This window comes from Cervus elaphus, chromosome 15, assembly GCF_910594005.1.
Source record: "Cervus elaphus chromosome 15, mCerEla1.1, whole genome shotgun sequence".
NCBI lineage: Eukaryota > Metazoa > Chordata > Mammalia > Artiodactyla > Cervidae > Cervus > Cervus elaphus.
In genome coordinates, this window is record NC_057829.1 from 30,131,453 (window position 1) to 30,158,951 (window position 27,499).

Here is a 27,499-nt window from a genome sequence, read left to right on the forward strand (position 1 = left end):
GGCTTGGTTTAAAGATGATAAACAAAGACTAATGCAAGAGGCTAATGAATTCAGTCATGAAGAAAGTTTATACTAAAGTGCTCTCAAAAAGAATTGCTGCTGGCCTGATTTTTATTAAACATTTTTCCCTTAAATTAGGGGGAAAATATAAGTAACCCATTAATAAAATTCTCAATCAATACTAAGGAGATACTGTCTCTGTTAATAAAATGATGCAAATTCTTATAATATTAATAATTACCATAAGTTGGATATAGAAGGTCAAAATAGTGTTTAAAATAAGATAAGCTCTGTGTTTCCCATTTTTAAACCCACATAGAAGCAGCAGGTAGCATTTGAGAAATGTCTCCATTTCCAGGAGATATTCTTGGTTTAAGGGTTTTAAGAACTGAATGGTAGGAACTCCCTGGTGGTCCAGTAGTTGACAATCCACCTTGCTATATAGAGGGCATAGGTTTGATCCTTAGCCTGGGAAGATTCGCCGCAGGGCAACTAAGTCCATGTGCTACAGCTACTGAAGCCTGTGTTCCTAGAGCCCATGTTCTACAAGAGAAGCCACAGCAATGAGGATCCCATTCACCTCAATTACAGGGTAGCCCCCACTTGCCACAGCTAGAAAAAAACCCATGCACAGCAGCAAAGACCCAGCACAGCCATAATTAAACACTTAAAAAATTTTTTTAGAAAAATAACTGCATGGTAGAGACACCTAAAATGTAGAGCTGTAGGAATATGTCTTCACTGAAGAGCCTACATTTATATGATATATAGTGTGATTATATTCTATGATTCAAAGTAGATTTTTTGTGAAATTTTTCAGATAAATCTTTGTCACTGAATTTTCTATAAAACATTTCTTTCTGAGACTCACATTTTAATGAAGGAATTATTTTAAAATTCTTACTCCCTCTTGATGATGTTTAGATACTTAGAGGAGGATGTGTAGGTCTTAAGGAAAGTTAGGTGAGGAACAGTAGATGGAGGCCTAGGCAAAAAGTGTAGTTCCCTGGGACAATTATATAGTTCCCTTAGCAAGGTTCATATTTCAATCTAAACTGCTATTTGTACTGAATGTGTGCATGAGCTCTAGAAAATAAACCATGGCCTTCACTTTCTATATCTTGCAGTAGGTTTTACCATAAATTAGAGACTGTAGTGTGATTATTTGAAAGATCAACAGTGCAATTTGTTAGGATCAAATAAACAGTTTTGCAGTCAACTCTTCTGGAATCTATTGACGCATTTAGACTTAAGCCCTCATAGCAAATCCATAGAGATTTAAACTTTTTAGAACCTGGACTCTAGCTACTTTGAAAATTTGACACAGGGAGTAATTAAAAAACATTTCTTTTGAAATGGCCTCGAATTCATCAATCTATTCTTATATTATACTACTCTGTAAAGAATCTCTATATTCAAGTTTGTTTGTTTGGATGTTTTGTAAGTACAGAAAACTATCAGGTGAGTGGGGCAGGGGGAGGAAGGAGAGAAAGGGGGGAGGAAGGAGAGAAAGAGGGGAGGGAGAAAGGGAGGGGTGTGTGTGTGTGTGTGTGTGTGTGTTTTCAACCTTAATGGAACAGTTGGCTGTAGTAAACTTCTTAAAACCTGTACATTGGTAGGGGTGTGTGTGTGTGTGTGTGTGTGTGTGTTTTCAACCTTAATGGAACAGTTGGCTGTAGTAAACTTCTTAAAACCTGTACATTGGTATATCAACTTAAGAAGTGGATCATAAGGAAAGTCAATAGGTTTCTTTGACACATGATAGCAAGACACATGATAGCAAGAACCCAATCCAGCATGCCACTTGTAAAGCATGGAGGCATTTGTCACCACTGACAGTACTGACATTTAATCTGGGATCTGTTTGCAACTCAGCTTTCCATGCATTCCCATGTATATGGTGGTCTCAATTCAGCTTCAAAGCATAGCTTTTTCTATCAAGTTATTCTGAATTTTATGTAACAGAGGAAAACAGAAATATTAAGTGGATACTGTTTGGATGATTATTTTTCTCCACATGAGTCATGCCAGCCAGAGGGTTCTGGGCATTGACCTCTTGTGCTGTTTTTGTAATTCACAAGCCAAAACTGTGGTAAGTTAAATTATAGGAAGTTGATTAATGATCCAAGAAAGAGGCATAGTAGATGAGTTACATAGGAAACTCAGGAAAGCCAAGTTAATAAGAACTAAAAAGTACTTAACCCAGATGAGGCAGATGTTTAAGTAAGATGTCCTGGTTACACAAGCTGATAGCAAATCTGGTGTCAAGTCAGTTTGGGTATAGTCTCCACAAGAGTACAACAGCCTGAGGAATTCTAGTATGAACCCACCAAGATACTATATGAGCTAGGAATGGTAGCAGGAATATGGAAGAACTCTTTCTCAGGAGTCAATCAGTGTCATTCAGAGAGGTTTATTTTTATATAAAAGCTGCTGGTTTAGTCGCTAAGTCATCTCCAACTCTTGTGACCCCATGGACTGAAGCTCACCAGACTCCTCTAACCATGGGATTCTCCAGGCAAGAATGCTGGAGTGGATTGCCAGTTCCTTCTCCAATAGAAGCTGCATTGGTCTTCTAAAAATGGAAGGTTCCCAGGAGCTGGCACATACTAAAATTCCTAGCAAACACATTGCAGTGAAAGCCGTCTAGATTTAGAAGATAGAGACTAGAGTGTTAGGAAGGCTAATACTCAGGGCTAAAGATAGGGAATCTAAACCAAATCTCAGTTTAGTTCCTAGGATTGACTGATGCAGAAGATGACTTATTAAGATAGAACAAAAGGTTTGTGGTCACAGTTGGGCCACCACAGCTTACATCTGAATGCCTGTTATTCCATGTTCTACTCTTGACAAGTATCCTGTGCTTATTAGGATTAGCTGAAACTTAGTACCCACCTCTGCAAATACAGCCTGAATTACAAAGAACTAGGAAAGATATAAGCAGAGCAAAATGAAGAAGGACCTCATGCAAGCAAAATCGGGACTTAAAATGTCAGCAGATAGCTGTCTGAACATGTCATGGCAGAAAGCAGCTTGCAACTTGTTTAACTACTACAGTGCTAAATTGAACCACTGCTATGTGTAACCTACTGTGCTGAGGTAATGTTGGAAACAAAGATATATGGCCTTTACGGCAAAGCTTATTCTTGAGTAAGCCAGGTGAGATCTATACTAGAAACCAGAATAAGAAAGAATTATATGAATTTTACCTAAAAATACACTGTAGAAATAATGCAAGCATGAATTCATTTTTTACTAGTGATCATGGAAACAATATTTCTAAAGGGAACATGTAAACTAATTTGTGGAATGTAAATAAGGTTTTGATGCAAATAAGAACTAGAGATGATCTTAGAGATCATCTGGTACATCTTAGAAATTTGAAAAGTAATTGAGACCCACTGCTGGTGGGAGAAATTTTGTACAACTTTCCTGGAAGATAGCTTGGAAATACATATCAAAAATATTTTAAAAATGTAAAGCTTTGACTCAGTATCTTTGCTTATAGGAAGTAATTCTGTGGAATGATTTAGCCTATGCACAAAGATTTATACACAAGGATGTTTGTAACAGCATTGGTCTTAATTTTTTAACTTCTCATTTTCTGCAGCAAAGTTGTTAGAAACAATAGAGATCTTCCATATATTAATTACCCAGCTTTCCTAAACATTAATATTTCATGTAATTATAGTAAAATGATCAAAGCCAAGAATTTAATACTGATTTCATAGTACTAATAAAGCTACAGGCCTTATTCATATGTCACCAATTATCAGTACTGTTCTTTTTCTGGCCTAGGATACAATCCGGGATCCCACACTGCATGAGTCATTAGTCAATTCCTCTTATTCTCTTACAGTCTGGCATAGTTTTGCAGTCTTTCTTTTGTCTTTTGTGACTCTGACACTCTTATACTGCCTGGCTATTTTGTAGAATGTCTCAATTTGAATTTGACTGTTTCCTCAAGATAAAATTCACGTTATGCATTTTTAGGCAAGAATACCACACAGATGATATTTTGCTCTCCTCAGTACATCATATCAGGAGGCATATGATATCAGTTTGCCTCATTGGTGGTGACATTAACTTTGATCACTTACATAAGATGGTGCCTCTCAAATTTCTCCTTTGTAAATTAATGTTTGTCTCTTCTTAACAAAATATTTTTGGGGACGATACTTTGAGATTTTATCTTTCATCTCCCCCCCCCATTATACTTTTGCTCTCAAATTTTAACATCCATTGATTGATTAGTAATAATGATTACTGTAGTGTCAACCAAATAATGAGTTTTTAATTTTTATTATTCATCATGTATTCATTAATTGGAATTCTGTCATCAGAAAGAGCTTTCTCTTCTCCCCATTTGTTTATTCATTTACTTATTTATATCAGCATGAACTCAAAGATATTTATTTTATTCTGTGGATGCACCTTCATTAGTATCATTATTTGTTGCTCAGATAGTTCTAGATTTGGCTATTGGAAGCACCTCCAAGTTGTCTCTTGTGCCCTTTCAACCTGCTCCTATCATTTCTTTATTTCCTTATGTCCTGACACAAGATAGTCCAAGATCATCTTGTACTTATCCCTAGCCATGGAATCAGCCATTTCTCTAAGAAGCCTTTGATCCTTTTATTGGCACTGACCATTCTCATTTCTACTAGATTGTCTGTATTTTTAGATTTCTGTGGATGAGATTAGAAAATATGTGAATATGTAAACACATCTACTACTTCTATATCTGTGTATATGTATTTTTAAAATATGGGTTCATATTGGTATTGTCTACTTCAGTCCAACACCACAGACTTCCCTGCACATCCTGTCATGTTAACTTTTTTTCTGATATATTAAAAGTTACCATGACTACATAGATACTCAGTGAAGTGTCTCTCTCCACTCATCCTTTCTTCCACATTCCAGTTTTCACTCTTTCATACTTTTCCTACCCACCAGTAGGCAGCAGAGCTCTTTAGTTTCTGATTATTCTTCCTGTATTTCATCTTTTTTTCTAATAGTTTATTGAGGTAGAATTCATATACCATACCATTTACTCATTTAAAACGTGTAATTTTGTCTTGGGGATATATTCATAAAGTTGAGTGATCATGACTACAGTCACTTTTAATATTATTTACAATCAATTTTCTTCATTCCAGAACATACCATTTTTCCTCAGTTCCTCTCTCTTTCGGCCCTAGGCAACCACTAACCTGTCTATCTATGCCTTTTGTCTTATGAGTTTTTGAATTTATTAATATATATCCATATGGCAGAAATTGATTTAGTAATGAAGGTGTTTTTATTAACATGGAAAGATATACACAATATATTTTTCTGTAAATTTTTTAATTTATATTCTCAATATATAATACTTTCAAACAATACGTTCCCTTTTATATCAGTCCTCTTTCATTTAGTATGGTATTTTAGAGGTTTGTCCATGTTATATCATCTATCAGTACCTCATTCCTTTTTCAGTTCAGTCACTCAGTCATGTCTAACTGTTTGTGACCTCATGGAATGCAGCACACCAGTCACCTGTTTCCATCACCAACTCCCGGAGCTTCCTCAAACTCATGTCTATCAAGTTGGCGATCCCATCCAACCATCTCATCCTCCGTCGTCCCCTTCTCCTCTTGCCTTCAATCTTTCCTAGCATCAGGGTCTTTTCCAGTGAGTCAGTTCTTCACATCAGGTGGCCAAAGTATTGGAGCTTTAGCTTCAGCATCACTCCTTCCAATGAATGTTAAGGACTGATTTCCTTTAGGATTGACTGGTTAGATCTCCTTGCAGTCAGAGGGACTCTCAAGAGTTTTCTCCGACACCAAAGTTCAAAAACATCAATATTTTGGCACTCGGCTTTCTTTATGGTCCAGCTCGCACATCCATACATGACTGCTGGAAAAATCATAGCTTTGACTAGACAGACCTCTGATGGCAAAAAACTAATGTCTCTGCTTTTTAATATACTGTCTAGGTTGGTCATAGCTTTTCTTCCAAGGAGCAAGCATCTTTTAATTTCATGGCTGCAGTCACCATCCACAGTGATTTTGGAGCCCAAGAAAATAAAGTCTGTCACTGTTTCCATTGTTTCCCCATCTGTTTGCTAGAAGTGATGGGACTGGATGCCATGATCTTCGTTTTTTTGAATGTTGAGTGTTCAGCCAACTTTTTCACTCTCCTGTTTCACTTTCATCAAGAGGCTCTTTAGTTCTTCTTTGCTTTCTGCCATAAGGGTGGTGTCATCTGCATATCTGAGATTATTGATATTTCTCCTGGCAATCTTGATTCTAGCTTGTGCTTTGTCCAGTCTGGCATTTCGCATGATGTACTCTGCATATAAGTTAAATAAGCAAGGTGACAATATACAGCCTGTCGTCCTCCTTTCCCAATTTGGGACCAGTCCATTGTTCCATGTCCATTTCTAACTGTTGCTTCTTGACCTGCATACAGATTTCTCAGGACGCAGGTCAGGTGGTCTGGTAGTCCCATCTCTTGAAGGATTTTTCACAGTTGTGATCCACAGAGTCAAAGGCTTTAGCATAGTCAATGAAGCAGAGTAGATACTTTTCTGGAATTCTCTTGCTTTTTCTGTGATCCAGCAGATGTTGACAATTTGGTCTCTGGTTCCTCTGCCTTTTCTAAATCCAGCTTGAGCGTCTGGAAGTTCTCAGTTCACGTATTGTTGAAGCCTAACTTGGAGAATTTTGAGCATTACTTTGCTAGTGTGTGAGATGAGTACAACTGTGCAGTAGTTTGAACATTCTTTGGCACTGCCTTTCTTTGGGACTGGAATGAAAACTGACCTTTTCCAGTCCTGTGGCCACTGCTGAGTTTTCCACATTTGCTGGCATGTTGAGTGCAGTGCTTCCACAACGTCATCTTTTAGGATTTGAAACAACTCAGCTGAAATTCTATCAGCTCCACTAGCTTTGTTCATAGTGATGCTTCCCAAGGTCCACTTGACTTCACACTCCAGGATGTCTGGCTCTAGGTGAGTGATCACACCATTGTGATTATCTGGATCACTAAGATTTTTATTGTATAGTTCTTCCTTGTATTCTTGCCACCTCTTCTTAATATCTTCAGCTTCTGCTGGGACTATACCATGTCTGTCCTTTATTGTGCCCATCTTTGCATGAATTGTTCCCTTAGTATCTCTAATTTTCTAAAAGTAGAGCTTCATTTCCTTAATTTTCTAAAGGAACTTCATTCCTTTTTATTGCCATATAATATTGCATTGCATGACATGTTAGTTTCCTAGGACTGCCATAACAAGTTACCATAAACTGGATGGCTTTAACAACAGGAATTTATTCTCTTATAGTTCTCAAACTTAGAAGTCTCCAGATATCAGTATATAGAGCCATAAAGATATTAGTTGGGCCACGTTTAAAGACTATAGGGAAAAATCTTTTCTTGACTCTTTCTAGCTTCAGTTAGCTCTTGGCAGTTAATCTTCAGCATTGCTAACATTCCTTGGCTTGTAGCTGAATCACTCCAGTCTTTGCCTCTGTCTTCACCTGGACTTCTTGTATGTATTTTTCTGCATCCTCACCTCTTATTGGGCTTCCCTTGTGGCTCAGCTGGTAAAGAATCCTCCTGCAGACGGGAGGAAGGTTCAAAAAGGAGGGGATCTATGTATACCTATGGCTGATTCATGTTGAGATTTGACAGAAAACAACAAAATTCTATAAGGCAATTATCCTTCAATTAACAAAAAATTAATTAAAAAAAAAAAAAAGAATCCACCTGCAATGCAGGAGACCTGAGTTCGATCCCTGGGTTGGAAGATCCCCTGGAGAAGGAGAAGGCTACCCAGAAAGGAAAAGAATACCCAATATTCTGGCTTGGAGAATTCCATGGATTGTATAGTCCATGGGGTCGCAAAGATTCAGATATGACTGAGCAACTTTCACTTCATCTGTTATTATGAGGACTTCAGTCACTGGATTTTGGACCTGCTCTAATCTAGCATGATCTTATTTTAAATAATCAAGAAACATATTATTTCCAAATAAGGTTATAGCCTGAGGTTCCAAATGAATGTGAATTTTGGGGAGATGCTATTCAACCCACCTATATATAAATATACCGCATTTTATTTATTCATTCATTGGTTGATGGACATTTCATTTTTATACTTGTTTATGACCAATGGAACAGATACATGAATGTTTTATTATTTCCTTTTCTTTTCATGTGAAAGGTGGCATACTGTTGATACTTGTTTGCACTTTGCTTTTTTCACTGAATGTTATGACTTGAATATTGCTCCATACTACTTCACAGAGGTCTTACCAATTATAGTCAGACTCAAAAGAGTAGATACTAACTTTCATTTTAGAATAGGAATAGCTCCTATCAAACCAATCCTTTCTCTGGTAGCGATTATAACTCTGGAAAAATATTAGAAAAGAAAACACTAGGATGTTCCCTGGTGGCTTAAGTGGTGAAGAATCCACCTTCCAATGCAGGAGATGTGGGTTTGATCTCCGGTCTGGGAAGATTCCCACATGCCACAGAGCAGCTAAGCTCATTCATCGTAACTATTGAGCCTGTGCTCTAGAGCCTGGGAGCCACAATTACTGAGCCCTTGAGCCACAACCAATGAAGCCCCTGTGCCCTAGTACGCTCAGGAGCAAGAGAAGTCACCACAGTGAGAAGCCCATACACCAGAACTAGAGAGTAGCCCCTCATTGCCACAACTGAGAAAAAACTTCATGCAACAACAAAGACTAGTACAACCAATAAATAAATAAATATTCTTTTAAAAAAAAACACTAGGAGATACTGGAAAACAATGAAAATCAGGTGGAAACTGAACGAGAATACGTGCAGTCTTACAGACTTAAGGAGCAGAGAAAGAGTTTGGGGTGACTACATCAGGTAGAAAGTGAGCAAAGAAATTCCTGAAGGGAAAGAACCATAGAAAAGTAGCCTGAAACTCTGCATAAAGGTCCTGCAGTCATGGAGAAGGAAGAGATTTGTATGACCCCTGAATTACACATATACAGATAAGTTCCAGCAGCTCAACCGAAGCTGAAAGAACTGAATGACAATTTCTGTTGTTGTCCGTTGCTGGAACCAGGGGTTTAGAATTTGAGTTTAGCTAAGTTTAACTGCTAACTTAGTGGGCACACAGACACACCCATTTCCTGCTTTCTGCCACTGCTTTAGTGCCACAAGTTGGGGACTCAAGTCTTGTCCTTTCCGTATGTTCATTTAAAAAATAGGGTAATAATAATGATGGGCTTCCTTCGTAGCTTGGTAAAGAATCTGTGTGCAATGCAAGAGACCCAGGTTCAATTCGTGGGTTGAGAATATCCCCTGGAGAAGGAAATGGCAGTCCACCCCAGTATTCTTGCCTGGAGAATCCCATGGACAGTGGAGCCTGACAGGCTCTTGTCCGTGGGGTCACAAGGGTTGTATACGACTTAGCAACTAAACCACCACCACCAACTGCTTACTTTAAAAAAAAAAATTAATCTTCTTCATAGATACATAAATGACCAGTCTCTACAATAGAGGTCAACCAACTATTTTTAAAGGGCACAAGAGTAAATATTTTATAGAGTTGTAGGCCTTGCTTTGTGGTCTTAGTTGAAATTACTCAACTATGCCATTGTAATGCAAAACTGTCCATAGAAAATCTGTAAACAAATGGACTTGGCTGCATTCCACTGAAACTTTATTTAGAAAAGTAAATGACTGGCCCTCAGGTTATAGATTGCTCAACCTCTGTTTCACATCTCATGCACAATATTCAGGATATAATCTCAGATTACAAAGAAACATTCATGCTGAAAAGCAAAAACAATCAATGGAGACAAGCTCTGAAGTGACACTGGTGTGGAATTAGCAGACAGGAATTTTAAGGCAATTGTTTTAACTGTATACTCCAAGATGTAAAGTAAAATATGCTCGTATGAATGAACAATTAGAAAATCTCAGCAGAGATATAGAAACTTTTAAAAATAGAAATTCTGGAACTGAAAGTACAGCTTCTGAAATTAAAAATTCACCACCTGCTCTGAGCAATTTAGAGATGATAAAAGAGCCAGCAAACTTGAATACAGATCTATTGAAATTATCAAGTCTGAGAAATAAAGAGGAAAAAAGACTGAAACAGAATGAACAGAGCTTCTGTAACCTGTGGGACAATATCAAAGGGCCTAATGTATGTGTATTTAGAATCCCAGAAGGAAGGGAGAGAGAAAATGGGGCAGGAGAAATGTTTGATTAAATAATAGGTGAACATCTCATAATTCTGATTAAAAACATGAATTTAAGGATTTGGAAAGCTCAATGTATACCACAAACAGAATAAATACACAGAAAATCAAAACTAAACATATTATAATCAAACTACTGAAAACAAAAGATAAAGAGGAGAAAGTTGCTAAAGCAAAATAGCACATTACATACAGAAGAAACATTAAATGAATAATGGCAGGTTTCTCATCAGAAGCATTGAGGGTCAAAGAGAATGGAAAAATCTTCCAGGTACTCAAAAAACCTGCCAGTCCAGAATTTTTTTGTCCAACAAAATTTTTCTTCAAGTATGAATATGAAATCAAGTCACTTTTTTGTAAACAAAAGGGTGCATACTATATGATTCCACGTGTATGTATATATATAGAGTCATTGGAGATAGAAGTCAAGGTATATTTGGAGGGGATTAGTAATTTCAAGAAGGGAATGTTTCCATGTAATATACCACCTCACAAATTAGTAGCTTAAGAAAAAGTTTTATTAATGATTCTGTAATCAAGGCTCAAGTGAGTTCTTCTACTGGTCTTGACAGTAGTCACTTGTATGCCTGCATTCAATTAGTGTGTTGCCTGCAAGCGGGATTTGTTAGGGTTGCCTGGAACCCTTTCTGTCTCCATTTAGTCTTAGAGTCAGTACTTCCGGCCTCAGGCTTACAGTTTATACCCCTTTTAAATATGTGTTATACTTCAATAAAAAGTTTACTTTCAAATGGGGTACAATCAGTGGAAAACCTAGTTGTTAAAGAATAATGTAGCAAAAACAGTTATTATAGAATGTTTCAGAGAAAACAAGTACTTCTTATCTGTCTAGTGTAAAGTTTTTGTAAGGAAAATTAATAGATGACAAAGAAAAAAAATATTTAACTTTAGGCTGCAGTTAGATGGCTCCAACTTCAAAGGATGTAAGAACCTGTTAAAAGAGTTTTGAGCAGAGGAATCTTGTGATAAGAACAGTAGTTTAGGGGATATAATTTCATGCTAGTGTATAAGATCAAATGGAGGAAAGAGAGGTTATAATCAGGCAGACTTGTTTGGAAGCAGCTATTCAGATGTGTACCTATAAGGATTTGAACTAGTATGGTGGAAATTTAATGAGAAAGAAGGTAATAAAATTTATTTATCCCATATACAGGGATCGAGGACCTACTATGTTCCAGTCACTGAGTAAGGAACTCACAATATATGAAATAGAAGTATAGAGAAATAATAACAGTTTGTTGTAATAAGAGTTTTAATAGATGAATGCTTAAGGTGTTAAGCACCCAAGATGAGGAATCAACTAATTGTATGGAAGAGTCTAATAAATGTTTTATACAAGATTAAACATTAGGTGAGTATTTGAAGTTTGGCAAGCAAAAGCCTAAGTAAAAAAGAGTAGAGCATCTTGCATTGAGGACATGGTAGAATATGTCTGTGTGTCCAAGCTAAGCCACAGGTACAAGGATCTAGAAAGACAAAAGAAGGATTACATTGCTAAAGGCAAAAGATACCATTAAAGAAGGTTTAATAGGAATTATGACTATGTAAGTAGCAAAAATTACCCTAAGATTCTGAGTATAAGTAACTAGAAGAATGATAATACAGATAAATGGGAACTCAGTGTTACGAATTATATAGCCTATAGATATTTTTCATCTGAGTGTACCTGAAATACCCAGAGGGTATTTTTTTATGTATATTTGATCACTAAATGTGTTTCATCGGTGGAATTCTGAATATCGTACACTCATCGTAGGTTTTTAAAGCCAACAAACAACCTAGAATTGATTATTGACCATTGGCACAGTTTTTCTTCAAAATTACAATATGTAAAATAAAAGAAAATTTTCTTGAATTTTTCTTAACTCAGAAGAAAAGAAATAGGGTAACTAAATGAGAAACAGAACTGTTATGAATGTTCCAAAGGTTTGGATCTAAATTATCAAATTAATTCCTCTTTCATTTGTTTTAAAATACTGTTGTTTCAAGAGCCACCAATTATCAGCTAATGCTAGATCTATAATTATGTGTTAATATATGACAAGGCTGGCAGTCTGCACAGAAGACTGGCATTTAGCAGATGCTTGAAGCTGCTGTTGGTCCAATGAATCTGTAGCTCAGAAATTTTCCTACAAAGAACCTCTATTGTTCAGGTTACACATCCATTTTTGGAGACACAATCCTCTGACTATAGTCAGTATTACCTGAAAAATTACACAGTAATTGATTAAATATCCAAATCAAGCTTTGATACTATGAATCCATTTTGAGTGGTTGTCTGAGAACTAGGGGGCAGAAAGAGAAGCTTATTAAAAACCACAAGAGTAATTGTGGAAGTAATAGATATGTTTATTGTCTTTATTGTGGTGATAGTTTCATGGATATATACATACTACATACTTAACAAATTATACACTTTAATATGTGCAGTTTACTGGATGTCAATCTATTACCTACCTAGGTTCTTAGACTCTTGAATCAATAGAAATTGATAAGAGGTCAGAGGAGAAATTCAGGCCAAGATTTACTAGGACTCATACTGCAGCACAGGGAATGCAAACAAGTTCCCTTTATCACTCTGCAGTGCCCAGTGTGGGGATGAGCAGGTCGCATACATGGAGTGAGGGTAGGGGCAGTGGCTGGGCTCCAGGGGTGGTTTAAGTGGTCTACCCCCGCCCTTTGGCGGTGCTGTGGGCAGGAATCATGTGCACTACCCTGCTTTTGCTCTGGTACCTCAGAAGTAGCAACTGGGACTTGGCCTTTATGTATATTGTTCATAATTTGCCCCAGCTATGCATGCATGCAGTTATTTTTAGTTTCTTAGCATTTCTTTGTATTTTTTTGCTGTAGGAAACATTTTGTCCATGTACAAAAACTCCAGTAGAGGGTCCCAAGCCACAGGTTTCAGTATGTCTCAAATCATAGCTTAGTGCAGCTGTTATTAAAAGAAATTAATCTTAGAATGGTCAGATATAATATTTGAGGTACTGCACCATTATTCATATTTAAAAAGATCTAGTCTTTTTTTTTTTTAGATCTAGTCATTTTTAAGTGGATATACACAATTTGAACTAATCTAGGTTACCTGAATTATAATGAAAATTAGTGTAGTGAGTTTTTAACTAGAGTCTTAAAATAATATGCTTTATTAAGTATAGATTTGTGTGTTTATGAATCTGTGCTGGGGCTTCCCTGGTGGCCCAGGTGGTAAAGAATCTGCCTGCAGTGTAGGAGACCCAGGTTCAATCCCTGGGTCGGGAAGGTCCCCTGGAGAAGGGAATGGCAACCCACTCCAGTATTCTTGCCTGGAGAATTCCATGGACAGAGAAGCCTAGCGGCTGATTCTGGATAATTTTTTTTTTTTTTTTTTGAGAATGTATTTCTGCGGACTGGGTATTTAAATTGGCCTTCAAGCAGGTTTTATAATACATCAGTACTGCCTTAGTTTGAGTAGTTTTTCCTTATGAGAGATGCAGAAAGGTCAATGTCTCAAGTGCCCCAGATCATAATAAATATTTTAAATACTTTTCTTACTTTTATACACTTTTGCTTTTATTAATGAGCTTTTTTAAAAAAAATTGAACTATTAATAGCTTTCTGATAGTGTCATACTAGCTGTGAAAAGTGAAAGTGGTAGTCATTCAGTCGTGTCTGACTCTTTGCCACTCCATGGACTGTAACCCACCAGGCTCCTCTGTCCCTGGAATTCTCCAGGCAAGAATACTGGGGTGGGTAGCCATTTTCTTCTCTAGGGGATCTTCCCAACTCAGGGATTGCAAGCAGATTCTTTACCATCTGAGCCACCCGGGAAGTCCATCATCCTAGCTATGGTTGAGACTAATGTGAAGTCTAGGTTGGTTTGTTTGTTTTTCTTTTTTTTCTTTCTAGGAACTCTAGTTTTTAAAGGTTAATTCTATTGGTAGAACATAGATGTGTTAGAATACATAAGGACTTTGATTAAAGATCAACTGAGAATATGTGATATAAGAGGATCTTTTAAAAGAATTGGTATTTGATGCTTGGGGGTGTAGTCAATCAGCTTCCTATATAATATTACATTTAAAATACAAATAAGTGAAAATATTCATATCCTTTAATACAGTATTTTCAGTTCTTAAAATTTAAACTAATCAAAATAAGACTGTGTGAAGATAGTTATATCACTTTATGCATAATAGTAAAAATTAAACAAAACCTTGATGGAACGGATAAAGTATGTTATTTACTTAATGCTAGCATTAAAAATGATACAGCAGTTTTAGACTATTCTTATATATTGTGTTAAATGAACAATACAAGTGTTTATTCATTTTGTGAAACATCATTACTTAAAATTTGAGGACTTTTCAATAGTATACAAAAATCAGAATATTAAATTACCTTCCACTACAATCAAAACAGTTGGAGGTGGGGGTAAGACAATAAGTACTGTGTGTTTTCCATGTTTTATTTCTATATATTTTTAAAATTACCAGTTGTTTTTAAAAGAACACAAGCCTTTTAATTAAGTATACAAATTTAGTTACCCTAAAGTAATATAGACTACTAGTGTCTGAAGCTCTGGGGTTTCATTAGTACAGTGACGACTTAATTAACAAATCCTCGATGAACAAAACCTCTTTCCCCAAGACTGGCCTTGGTTCAGCAGACATGAGGGAAGGATCAATTTTCTCTGAGCTAGATTGGTGGCAGCAGGGACTAATGAGGCAGGGCCTTGAAAGTGGCTCTCTCTCAGATCTAACTCCTCAGGGGTTAGCTAGAGCTGATGCTAAGGGCTCTGCTGTACTCCTGGGACCTACACAGCCTGGTTACCCAGGTGTTAAAAAAACAATTTCTGTGCCAAGACCATATGTGGCTTTTAAGAGACGCGGCAGGACTCTTGATTTAGGCAGAGCATTCCTAGTGTGGAATGAGTAGGCTAGAAAATAGCAAAGTGGGAATTCCACGTGCCAGGAAGCTTCCGCTTGTCTTCTGTGTGCTCACTGCTCTGCTTTTTCTATTTTCTGGGTTTTATTTTATTCAACTATGAAATGAAAGGACTGACTAGAAAATCTCTACTGTCAGTAATCTTTCAGTTCTAATGGTCTGTGTGTGCAGATTGCTGTAATGGTCTATATGTCTAGATCAGGAGTCAGCAACCTTTCTATAAAGCATCAGCATATATGATCTCAGTTGAGGCTGTTTAACTCTGCCTGTAGTGTGAAAGTATCCCTATATAACAATACATAAATCAAATGGAAATAGGGCAGCTAGCTATATCTGGCCCATAAGCCATAGTTGAACAACCTCTGGTCTAGATTTTTTGGTAAGATTTATATATTTTTGGCTGCTCCGGGTCTTCATTGCTACATGCAGGTTTTCCCGGGCTGTGCTGAGTGGGAACTACTCTCTAATTGCGGTGTGCAGGCTTCTCATTGAGATGGCTTTTCTTGGTGCAGAGCACGGGCTCTAGGCACGGGAGCTCAGTAGTTGCAGCTCTCCGGCTCTAGTGCGCTGACTCCGTGGTTGTAGTGCATGGGCTTAGTTGCTCCGCAGCATGTGGGATCTTCCCTAACGGGGGATCCAACCTGTGTCCCCTGCATTGCCAGGCAGATTCTTAACTAGACCACCAGGGAAGCCCTGGTCTATATATTAATATAATGTAAGTATTAAAAGAATTCTTAAGGGGCTACAACATAAACCATATATCAGAGGGACCATTCTCTCAGACTTTTTACTTTTGAGGTTAGTGAGACATAAAATGATATTTCAGAGAGTTCCCTGGTGGCCTAGTGGTTAGGATTCCAGGCTTTCACTGACATGTCCTGGTTTCATTCCCTGGTTGGGGAACTGAGATAAAAATAAGTAAATAAAATGATATTTCAAAGTCAGTGTTTAACAGCTTGGAAGAAAAGGATAAAAATACCTTGTCATCAAATTACTAGAGTAAATTATCTGCAGTAGAGGAGCCCTGTGATTCCCAATTAAGGAAGAAATGGTATCTATAATACTTGTGACTAGATTCTTCAAAATCCTCAAACTGTCAGCCTAGTAGGAGAAAAGTTCAACAGCCTGTTAATATCATTTCTTATAAAATAGGCTAAATCAGTCCTTTCATGGTACTGTATGCTTCAGACCGTGTGTGTGTGTGTGTGTGTGTGTGTGTGTGTGTGTGTGTGTGTGTGTGTGTGTGTGTGTGTGCACGCGCTTTTCTAGAAAAGGACAACTGCCATGCTAGGCAGGCTTCAGATTTCTATCTGTCTTGTGTTGGGCTTATACCTCGGTCTTACGTTACCAGGATTCCAACATGGAAATCAGAGTATGATCACTTTGGAGACCTTTGTTAGTTCTCCCACTTTAGGCCTCATCCAGTATACTGTGTCTAGAGCATTTATAGCAAACTTTACTCTTGTTTGCTGTAACAACAAAGAAATCATAGGTTGGGTTAATTAACTCAGGCCTATTATTATATAAAGGGATCAGTACAGTGACACTTTATCTGCTTAGGGAAGTCTAAAACATTCTTCTTAGCCAGCTTGCTTTCACCTAAACACTTGGGATCTTTTACTTTCTAAGCTGCAGAGCATGAACTCCTTACTGGCCTATCCTACTAAATCTGTGAGCACAGCAGAACTGACATATTCTTTGAGTTACAGCTTGTCCAGAGTGAGCAGTTGTACCATCCCAGCATAGGGACATCTATAGCCGTTACTTTCATACAGCAGTTTTCAAGGTGTGAACCCATTGGAGGTGTCCAGGACACTCTCAGAGTGTCTTCCATGAAGGCAAAACTATTTCACAATAATAAGACATTGTCTTTATGACTCAGTTTCAGTAGAGTTTTCCAGAGAGTGCGTACAGCAACAGATTTACTACTGAAGTAGATATGAAGACCCCGCTGTCTTTTATTAAACCAGACATTAAAGCAATTAGCAAAAATGCAAATGCAAGTTTTCAATAATATTTTTATTTGGAATATATTATTTTTATAAAAATATGTTAAAATTTAATAGGTCTATTAATAAATTTTTTCCACTCTCTTTTAAAATTTCTAATACAGTAAGTATTGATAAATACAACTCACATAAACAAATGGCATTTGGGGTCCTCAATCTTTAAAAGTATTGTATATGTCCTAGAACCCAAAAGTATATCTCCCAGTTACTGATAACAATCTCAGCATGTTTCCATACATAAAATGTCAACTGAAATTTCCTCGTTCAGCAAACAGATGTGAAGAATTTAGTGCTCATCCTTTCAGACATCTCTCTACTGAGTGCTTACATACCTACAGTACATAATTTTGTATATATAGGATTATACTGTACTTTTTCTCTGAATTCTTATAAAATCTTGAGGTCTTTAAAAGGGCATAGGAATCATCTTATTTCATTCCCAACTCAATTCAAGAATCCTTTCTAAAACATTCACTGCCTAGCAGATTGTTCATTTTGGTTTTATAAACCCTAAATTGTCAGAAAATTCTTCTTTCTGTTAAACAGAAATTTACCTTCTTATAAATCTCTTCATTGGCTCCCTAATTTCACTTTCAAGTAGCTATGTAGAATCCATCTTATCTATCTTCACTGTGTCTCATCCTGGATATTTTCTTCTGACCTATCTTCCAGTTCACTAATTCTTTTCTAAGCTGCATCTGAGTTTCTTTTAAACAGTATTCATTGAATTCTTATTTTCAGTTTTTGTTTAAACCTGTGAAATTCTTATCTATTTTTCTTACTTTTATAGTCCTCTGTTAAGGTTTTCAGTTTTAAACTTGTAATCAGTAAGTACAGTCATTTCAGAGTTTCTGTTTGACGGGTTCATTATCTGGACCACTTTGGGCTACTTTCTGTTGTATAATTTCTGGTGGTTTTAATTTCTTGCTCCTCTCCTTATATTACTATTTTTTTTATTGTGTTTGAGACTTTGTATTTGGAAAATTCTTTGTAGAAATAATTCAAGGTATAGGCTAATTCATGTTTTCTTTTGGTAAGCACGTGTCCACTGGCATACTAGAAGCATCTTGAGCTAAGTTTAGGTATTTAGATGATTGGGGTATAAACCACAGTTCATTGCTCAGGCCTGCCTACCTCCTGTATACCCTAAACCTAGCTGCAGTGCTTTGGGTTCCAGACTTAATATGAAGAGATTTCACCAGGGCCATCTCACTTTATAGGGTCTAGATTCCAAGTTTTGTCCTCCAGCAATATCAAACATCAGACTCACCTCTCTGGGCTCTATTATCCCTTATGTCCTACCCTGGTAATTTTTCATTCTTTTGTTAGGGCATCAGTACTTTCAAGCACATTTTAAGGATATTTTTTGCCCATTCTAATTCTTCTTCATGGGATGGTTGGTCCAAATTACTTAATCTCTTACTATCAGAAGCCCCTAAAACCTACTTAAACTCATACTAATATTTCTCTATTCTTCTGGATTGCTAGAGAAACTGTTAGGAAGCAGAGATAACCCTGAAAGGGCATCCTCATAGACACATTTTACCATCTGTACCATATTTATTCTTATGCTCTTTAAGAACACATGTTGAATGTATAATCTGATATTGCATTTCATTTCAGACACAGTGAAGGTATTGTCAAATTCAAATAAGCAGTTATTCTGTAGTCTTCATCTCATAATTTTGAAATGTTAAGATTAATAATGCAGTGCTACCCTTTTTTTATATATATATTTATTAGCCAGGTTAGGCTAAGGCAGCAGCCTACTAACAAATAACCCTCAGAATCTTAATGACATTCAATAATAGATTTTCTTTTTCTCTTGCATTCTTTTTCTTCACTGGGTAGCTGAGGCCCTACTCCATCTTTTCTCCTGTCTGGAATCAACACCGAAGGGCAGTCCCAATCAGGAGTATGTTAGTTGCATTAGAGGGGTAAAGGCATGATGAAAGAACTACACAGTAGTTCCTACATCTCTTGCATCATCTCCCCACACATTTCATTAGCTGAAGCTAATCATATGGCCTGATAATAATCAGGTAGGAAGTACAGTCGTTTTTACAGAATGTATAATAGTTCCCCCACAGGAATGAGCCCATTAAGGAGGAGCAGTGAATACAATGTATCCCGTGGACCCATTTTCCATCCCAGGTTTATATTCTAGTCTTCTTGAAATATAGTCTAGTCTTCTTGAGATAAAGCTAATGGTCTTATTGTAATTTGGGGTTATATCCTAAATTTATCATAAATTACACTAACAACAAAAAAGTCAGAGCATGCTATTCTTTAAACCTTAAATTAAGGTAGAGAATGGGGTTTGTTTTAAAAGCCACTCACATCGCCCTTCTTTAAAATATTAATTCTGTGTGCGCACAGTTTCTTTCATCTGGTGTTTCTCTAAATTCCTTTGCCCCACCTCTTTTCCCAGTAGTGATAATGGAATTTGTTTTTCAGGGAGTTAAATCTTTAATATTGACCTCTCAGTATTACAGCATGGCCCAGTTGTTTTCTGTTTTGTATTATACCTTCATTAGCACTAAATTTTTCATCCTAGCTTTCCTAGGATTTTTATTTTTATGGTTTTTTTTTTTTTTATGGTTTTTTAAAAAAAAACTTTAACATTTTTCCCATTTATTTGCACATCTTCTCTCTTCTTGATTGTTTCATTGTCCACCCACCAAAGATATATTTACTGCCTCTTATCTTTTCATTCATCATATATGCTCTTAAATTCTAAACTCAGAGATTCTCAGTCCTCTTTTATACTTACAGTGTTTCTCTAGTTCTCCTATTACTATTCAAAATGTTTTTGTGATGTATTGGGATTTTCTTCAGTGTTTGAGGTTCTCTAACATGTCCTTTTATTTTCATGCATCAGACCGATTCCTACTATTTTTATGGGTTCTCCTATAATTTTTTTAACGAGGAAAGTATTGAACAGCATCTAGATTTTATTATTCCTTCCTCTAAAATATAACATTTATTTAACAATGAGATGAAAACACAGGCTTTATGAGATATAATTCCTGTGTCAAAAAGCTATAAGTGCTACCACTGTTTTGTGACCCCCTGAATGATGTCTGCTTTCTTTGTGTTAAATCTATCAGTGAATGATCCCAAGGAATATCATAAAATTCCCTGTCATTAGCTCTAGAAATGCCTTGATGAGTAACTTGTTTGATGGGATAAAAGCTTCAGTAAACTGATGTCCCCACCTGAGTGGTTAATTCCAAAATATTATTTGTCTAACACATTGTTGTCAATGACAACTGAATAAGAACTTTTAGGAGCAGTTGGCTGTCCAACGATCGCAAATTTCAAGGCTATGCAAATTGTGCCAGTTCAGCCCAGCTCTTTTCTCTATTATCATATCAATTGAGTCAGTTCATAGTAGACAAAGCAAGGTTATGGGAACCACCTAGAGCATCATGCACCATTTAACATCAATGCAGCATACAAGAACATCTGCAACTTCAATCTTATTAACAGTGGAGAGAATGGAAGGCAATAAACAGCTTTCTTCACCATTTAATTGCAAAATAGTATTTCCTAATGTTTGCATTGTTTATCAACAGGAACTTCATCAATAATTGTATAATTATGGTTGCCTAGATTACATAGGCAACCCTCATGCATCTTGTCATTTATTATAGAGAGGTCTGAATTCAATCTGAATTTGAACACACAATTCAAGACTAATAATGTAAGTCCTTTGAAATGTGAGTTGTGTAATATAGATAATTTGTGCAGTAAGAGAATGGCAGTTTATGATTCTTCAGTCACTTTGGGGATTAAGTTAACACAGAGAAAAGACTGAAAGGCAGTGAAAAATGAGGGGAAGCCACTAGTTAGATTCTAACATAGATCCATTGAACATGAAAGTAGGTTATGTTCTTTAGAATTAATCATGAGTAATTAGATGTTTGCTTTAGGCCAAAATTGGGCTGAATTAAAACAGAATTGTTATGCTGAGGTCTTCCTCTCAGTCTCTATACTTAATGGGAGAAATGGCAGAAAGCTACAAGTATACTGAGAAAAAAACTGCGGTGGCCAAAGTTAGAAATTGTAAATGCAGAGGAAGACTTGACATATCTGTTCAGTCTTCACCTTTGTTGCTTCTTGAAGCCATATAACATCACTATCCCTAACTAGCAATATGTGAGTGTTTGTAGCAAGCAGCCAAGTGCATTCTTCAGGCTCTGCGGAAGCAGGGAGTTTCTTTTGGCACACACTGCAAAATAGCCAAGAAAAATGAGAGGAAATAATATAAGTCCGGTAACAGTTATTGGTGTGGTCAGTGGGAGTTGTTTCGTAATAAAACAGGAGCAGGAAAATGTGAAAAATAAGATGTACATTTGAAGTAAGTCAGGCAAGGGACTGGTCTGAAAAGTTTGTATCTTTTAAACAAGAAAATCTCATAGTTTTACTTAGATGTATTTTGTATATGAGGAAAACCAGAAGCCTATTCATGAAATTAGGTCTGAAACATTTCAATATTTAGGATATTTTCTCCCCCTGATTAGTCTGTATTTATACCTTTAATAATTCTTCATTCATCTTCTAACACTTCTTTTTAAAGATCGCATAAGGAAGAAAAAAAATTGCTATAGTAAAGTATCCACAGAGTAGAAGAATATATAGAATTTTTGTCCCATTTTTTGGTTATCTGGGTATAGTGAACATAACAGAAGCTTTCTTAACATGACAATTGACCTATCATTTCCTCCACCTGAGGGATTCCAAGAACTGATGTGCTGGAGGTAATGCTTCGACATGTAATTACTTAACATGATGCCTAGAAACTTTTTTTTTTAAAGTTTTAAGTAGTTACAGCCTCTGCTATAAACTTTGAAAAAGTTCTAGCTCTGAAGAATGAGAGTGGAGATTTTATATACATGCATATATATATATAGATATACACATACATGCATATCTGTATATATATGTCTCTCACTTAAAATACCTCAGGGAAAACATTTGTCTATGCTGGGGCTTTGCATAAATGTGTAGTACCAATTCTGACACTTGCACACCTTTCCTTTAAAGAACTTATATGCAAACATTATTCAGGAACCTTTTCTAGGGGCTATTTATCAAAACTGCTATGATAATAACTTTGTCATAATGAGTCCTGATCTCTGTTTAGGGAGTAATCGATAAAGTAAAAATTAATGTTCCATAATTCACATTACAATGCACATGTAATTATTTGAGATGAGGCAAACCCTATGCATTTAATTTACAACTATAATTAAGTAAACTCATTTGATACTAATTAGGTGAGCCTAAAAGGATCATAGGTTTGTGTATTTAATTATCAAAGTACAATCAGCAACCAATTTCTGAAAAGCTTTCCTAGCTTGAGCTCAACATTGATCTTTGCCCACACTACAATTTTATCTTCCTGGACCTTCAGTAAATTAAAAGGCATTGTGAATCATGGAAAATCTACTTGGTGGGTTAGCTTTTTTGGCAATTTGTAATTCACCATCTGAAAACAAGGGCTTATATATACTGGAGTTTTATATCTGTTAAAATAGTACATCAAAAATGAAGGAGAAATTAAGATATTTCCAGTTAACAAAAGCTAAAGGAGTTTATTACTGGTCAGTCAGTCAGTTCATTTGCTCAATCGTGTCCGACTCTTTTTTTGTGACCCCATGGACTGCCGCACACCAGGCTTCCCTGTCCATCACCAACTCCTGGAGCTTACTCAAACTCATGTCCATCGAGTGGGTGATGCCAGCTAACCATCTCTACCTCTGTCGTCCCCTTCTCTTCCCGCCTTCAATCTTTCCCAGCATCAGGGTCTTTTCCAGTGAGTCTTTGCATCAGGTGGCCAAAGTACTGGAGTTTGAACTTTAGCACCAGTCCTTCCAATGAATATTCAGGACTTATTTCCTTTAGTATTGACTGGTTGGATCTCCTTGCAGTCCAAGGGACTCTCAAGAGTCTTCTTCAACATCACAGTTCAAAAGCATCAATTCTTCAGCGCTCAGCTTTCTTTATTGTCCAACTCTCACATCCATACATGTCTACTGGAAAAACCATAGCTTTGAGTAGATAGGCCTTTGTTGGCAATGTAATGTCTCTGCTTTTTAATATGCTGTCTAGATTGGTCATAACTTTCCTTCCAAGGAGCAAGCGTCTTTTGATTTCATGGCTGCAGTCACCATCTGCAGTGATTTTGGAGCCCCCCAAAATAAAGACTATCACTGTTTCCATTGTTTCCCCATCTATTTGCCATGAAGCAATGGGACCGGATGCCATGATCTTAGTTTTCTGAATGTGGAGTTTTAAGCCAACTTTTTCACTCTTCTCTTTCTCTTTCATCAAGAGGCTCTTTAGTTCCTCTTCACTTTCTGCCTAAGTGTGGTGTCATCTGCATATCTGAGGTTATTGATATTTCTCCTGGCAGTCTTGATTCCAGCTTGTACTTCATCCAGCCCGGCATTTCTCATGATGTACTCTGCATGTAAGTTAAATAAGCAGGGTGACAATATACAGCCTTGACGTACTCCTTTCCTGATTTGGAACCAGTCTGTTGTTCATTGTCCAGTTCTAACTGTTGCTTCCTGACCTGCATACAAATTTCTCAAGAGGCAGGTCAGATGGTCTGGTAATTCCATCTCCTTAAGAATTTTCCGGCCCCAGTCCCTGATCCGCCGCCGAGGACTCAGCAGCCTCCCCCTTGAGCCTGCTCGCTTCCAGATGCTCCATCCCCCCTGCCCGCCTTCTCCCGCCACCGCCTTCCGCAGGCCGTTTCCACCAAGGAAAAGGAATCATATCGTATGTCCGCTATCCAGAACCTCCACTCTTTTGACCCCTTTGCTGATGCAAGTAAGGGTGATGATCTGCTTCCTGCTGGCACTGAGGATTATATCCATATAAGAATTCAACAGAGAAACGGCAGGAAGACCCTTACTACTGTCCAAGGGATCGCTGATGATTACGATAAAAAGAAACTAGTGAAGGCGTTTAAGAAGAAATTTGCCTGCAGTGGTACTGTAATTGAGCATCCAGAATATGGAGAAGTAATTCAGCTACAGGGTGACCAGTGCAAGAACATATGCCAGTTCCTGGTAGAGATTGGAGTGGCTAAGGATGACCAGCTGAAGGTTCATGGGTTTTAAGTGCTTTTGGCTCACTGAAGCTTAAGTGAGGATTTCCTTGCAATGAGTAGAATTTCCCTTCTGTCCCTTGTCACAAGTTTAAAAACCTCACAGTTTGTATAATGTAACCATTTGGGGTCTGCTTTTAACTTGAACTAGTGTAACTCCTTCATGCAATAAACTGAAAAGAGCCCCCCCCCCAAAAAAAAAGAATTTTCCATCTTTTGTTGTGATCCACATAGTCAAAGGCTTCAGTGTAGTCAGTAATGCAGAAGTAGATGTTTTTCTGGAACTCTGTTGCTTTTTCGATGATCCAACGGATGTCATTAATGGTAGATCTGCCCTGTAAGAAATCCTTCAGGCTGAAATGAAAGGATGCTGGACAGTACTTAAAGCCATGTAAAGAAATAATTCCAGTAAAGGTAATTACATAGATGAATAGCCAGTGTTCTTGTATTTTGGGTGTCTAACTCCTGTTTTATTTCATACGTGATTTAAAAGACAGTACATTTAACGGTAATTATAAATAATATGTTAATGGACACATCTGCGTAAAGATGCAATTTATAGTACCATCATAATGGGGAAAAGGAACAATATGAAAGCATAGGTTTTGTGTGTTGTTGAAACTAATTTGGTTTTGATTCAAATTAGATTGTTATATATTTAGAATGTTAATTGTAATCCCTGTGGTACCCACTAAGAAAATATTTGAGGAATACAGAAGTTTCCTCTATTTTGTTAAAATAGTATCTAAAAATTAGTTTATGAGAAAATATATTTGTTTGCTAGCTTAGAAGTCTTTTAATTCTACCATTAGTCAATCACCAAATATTTATTATATACCTAATAATGGGTTTCTGCTACATTTCAATAATTATCTCCATTTCTTCCCACTAAATATGGAAACATAATCAAGAAAGACTTGTTACATGATGTCTAGAGTGACTTCATAGACTTGAAATATGCTAGATAAAGTGTTCACATTTTCTTTCTTTTTAAAAAAATTATTTTTTGTCTCTGCTGGAGTCTTCATTGCTATGCACGGGCTTTCTCAAGTTGCAGCAGGTGGGGGCTACTCTCTAGTTGCAGTGTGTGGGCTTCTCATTGTGGTGGCTTCTCTTGTTGCAGAGCACAGGCTCTAGGGTGCTTGGGCTTCAGTAGTTGCAGCTCTTGGGCTTAGATGCCTCACGGCATACAGGATCTTTTCAACGAGAAGTTGAGCCTGTGTGCCATACATTAGCAGGTGGATTCTTAACCACTGGACCGCTAGGGAAGCTCTTCACATTTTCATATTTCTTAATGGCATTTATTCTGTAAAGAATGTGAAAATTTGTGCCCATGACTTTCCCTGAGGGTGTTAAAGATGTTTCTGTCTGCATACCTTTCAAACCAGGGTACCTGGATGTAGGTAGAAGACACCTATATGATCCAGTATGTGTTCTCTTCACTCTCAAAGTATTAAGGGTATTGACATCACTATCAGAACATGTGAACTGAAAAAAAAAAAAAAAAGAACATGTGAACTGTAGCCACAGACGCTCAAATTCTAAGCTTTCAGAATGTGCTTCATGCTAAACATGAAGGCTTTTCCCTTTTCTTATCAGCTACCACTATGGTAAATTAAAAACTAAACTGCTGATGCAAATGTTGCTCACAGAGAACATTTACTTAACGTTATCTAAAATGTGCTGTTAAAATAGGTAAATAAATTCATACCTGGCCTATTGATACTTCTTTATTTCTTTGGGAATACTAGTGCAATTTGTCAGTATTAAAACAGAGACTTTTTTTTTTAATAGCAAGGCCTAAATTTCTACTGTCCAGATGTAACCAATGTCAAGAAGTCACACCCCACACAATTAAGGACACCAGCCTTGCAGCTCTGACATCTGCAGCCTGACCAGTTTGTATCTTGTGTCTGGGTCATCTGAGGAAGTATAAGTGGTACTATGGACTGTAAATAGACCAAGTCTAGCAGGTGTCATTTACATAAACTAGAGTGTCAATAGTATCCTCTGAAGCTGTACAAGATGGTTTTCTTAAATTGAATTATCTCTCATCTTCTTCCAATCTCAGAAACAAAGATGCTGGGTTTTGGGGTGGGGGCGGTTTGTGTATCATTTGAAGAACTATCTAGTAGTTCAACATAACTAGCAGAGTATAAAGACTTGACACCCAATGGCTTCTATTCTATCATGGTGAAAATTATTTGGTGACTTCAGAAGAGTACTAGACATTTAGAATGACACTTTGGACAGGAAAATGGAAGCAGCAACTAAGGATTATTAGTAGAACCAGTTCTGAGAGGAATTAGCAGTAATCGGCTCAGTATTAGATGACAGACACCAGCCTGTTTGGAAAGAGGGTCTTTATCATTTTTTAATAGAGTTGTGCCATTCTTTTTAATCTACTTATAGGTATGAGTATGATTCTTAAACTATTCCTGCAACTTTTCAAAAATCTGATGCTACAAATTCTGTTCATAAAGAATAGTGAGGAGTACAACTAAGCTTAAAAAGCAATATAAAATATTGTAATTGAGAGGTTTTCTTCAAACAGGTAATTAACCATACGTTTATACATTTTAATCTACTTTTAAGTGCAAGAGAGATTGGTAAATGCCTCAATAAAGAAAAGTGTTCTGTTTAAATTGGATAAAATCATTGTTTACTAGTGTTTATCGCTGTACTCCAAGTAGTCAAGTGATCTGTGAATCCAGTTTAGTTTATTGGACAGTAAATAGTACTCATAACTTTTATCAGTGTTTGTCAGGGAGCCCTCTGAAATTCACTCCATACTTTGAGGAAGTTTAATTTCACTGTATAGTATAAATTTCAATTTTTTTTTGTTTCCTTTTAAACCTATGACGTTACCTTAAAGCATTATCATCCCTGCAAACCAGATTGCACTAAACGTTAGTGATATTTCGTTAATGCTTTCTTGCTCTAAGATTTCTTAATCCATAGGATAAAAAGGGAGCCATTGGTTCCCTCATATCTAATGAAGCTTTTCCTTTGCAAACATAACAACATTTGCCATTGCTGCTATCAGCAACTCAAAGAGAAGATCTTACCAATAGAAAGCCCATGATTAGAGGTAGTGGAATCTGTAGCATCTTCATTGATAATTAGAGAATAGCTTGGTACATGCGTATCCATTTGAAAATCTTTACTGTTGTACTCAGGAA

At 36.8% G+C, this 27,499-nt stretch overlaps 2 protein-coding genes across 8 annotated transcripts in view; both read left to right on the top strand.

The window, feature by feature from the left end:
• ADK (adenosine kinase) overlaps positions 1–27,499 on the top strand; it is a 551,078-nt gene that overhangs the window by 479,794 nt on the left and 43,785 nt on the right. The window lies entirely within an intron of this gene.
• On the top strand, positions 23,974–24,497 carry LOC122708685 (eukaryotic translation initiation factor 1-like). The gene has a single exon (XM_043925040.1). The coding sequence runs from the start codon at positions 23,989–23,991 to the stop codon at positions 24,328–24,330; it is 342 nt and encodes a 113-aa protein (XP_043780975.1). The 5' UTR covers positions 23,974–23,988; the 3' UTR covers positions 24,331–24,497.

What these genes read in the sequence shown, in the direction of transcription:
- LOC122708685 (XM_043925040.1), top strand. Translation starts at nt 23,989, where the DNA reads ATGTCCGCTATCCAGAACCTCCACTCTTTTGACCCCTTTGCTGATGCA.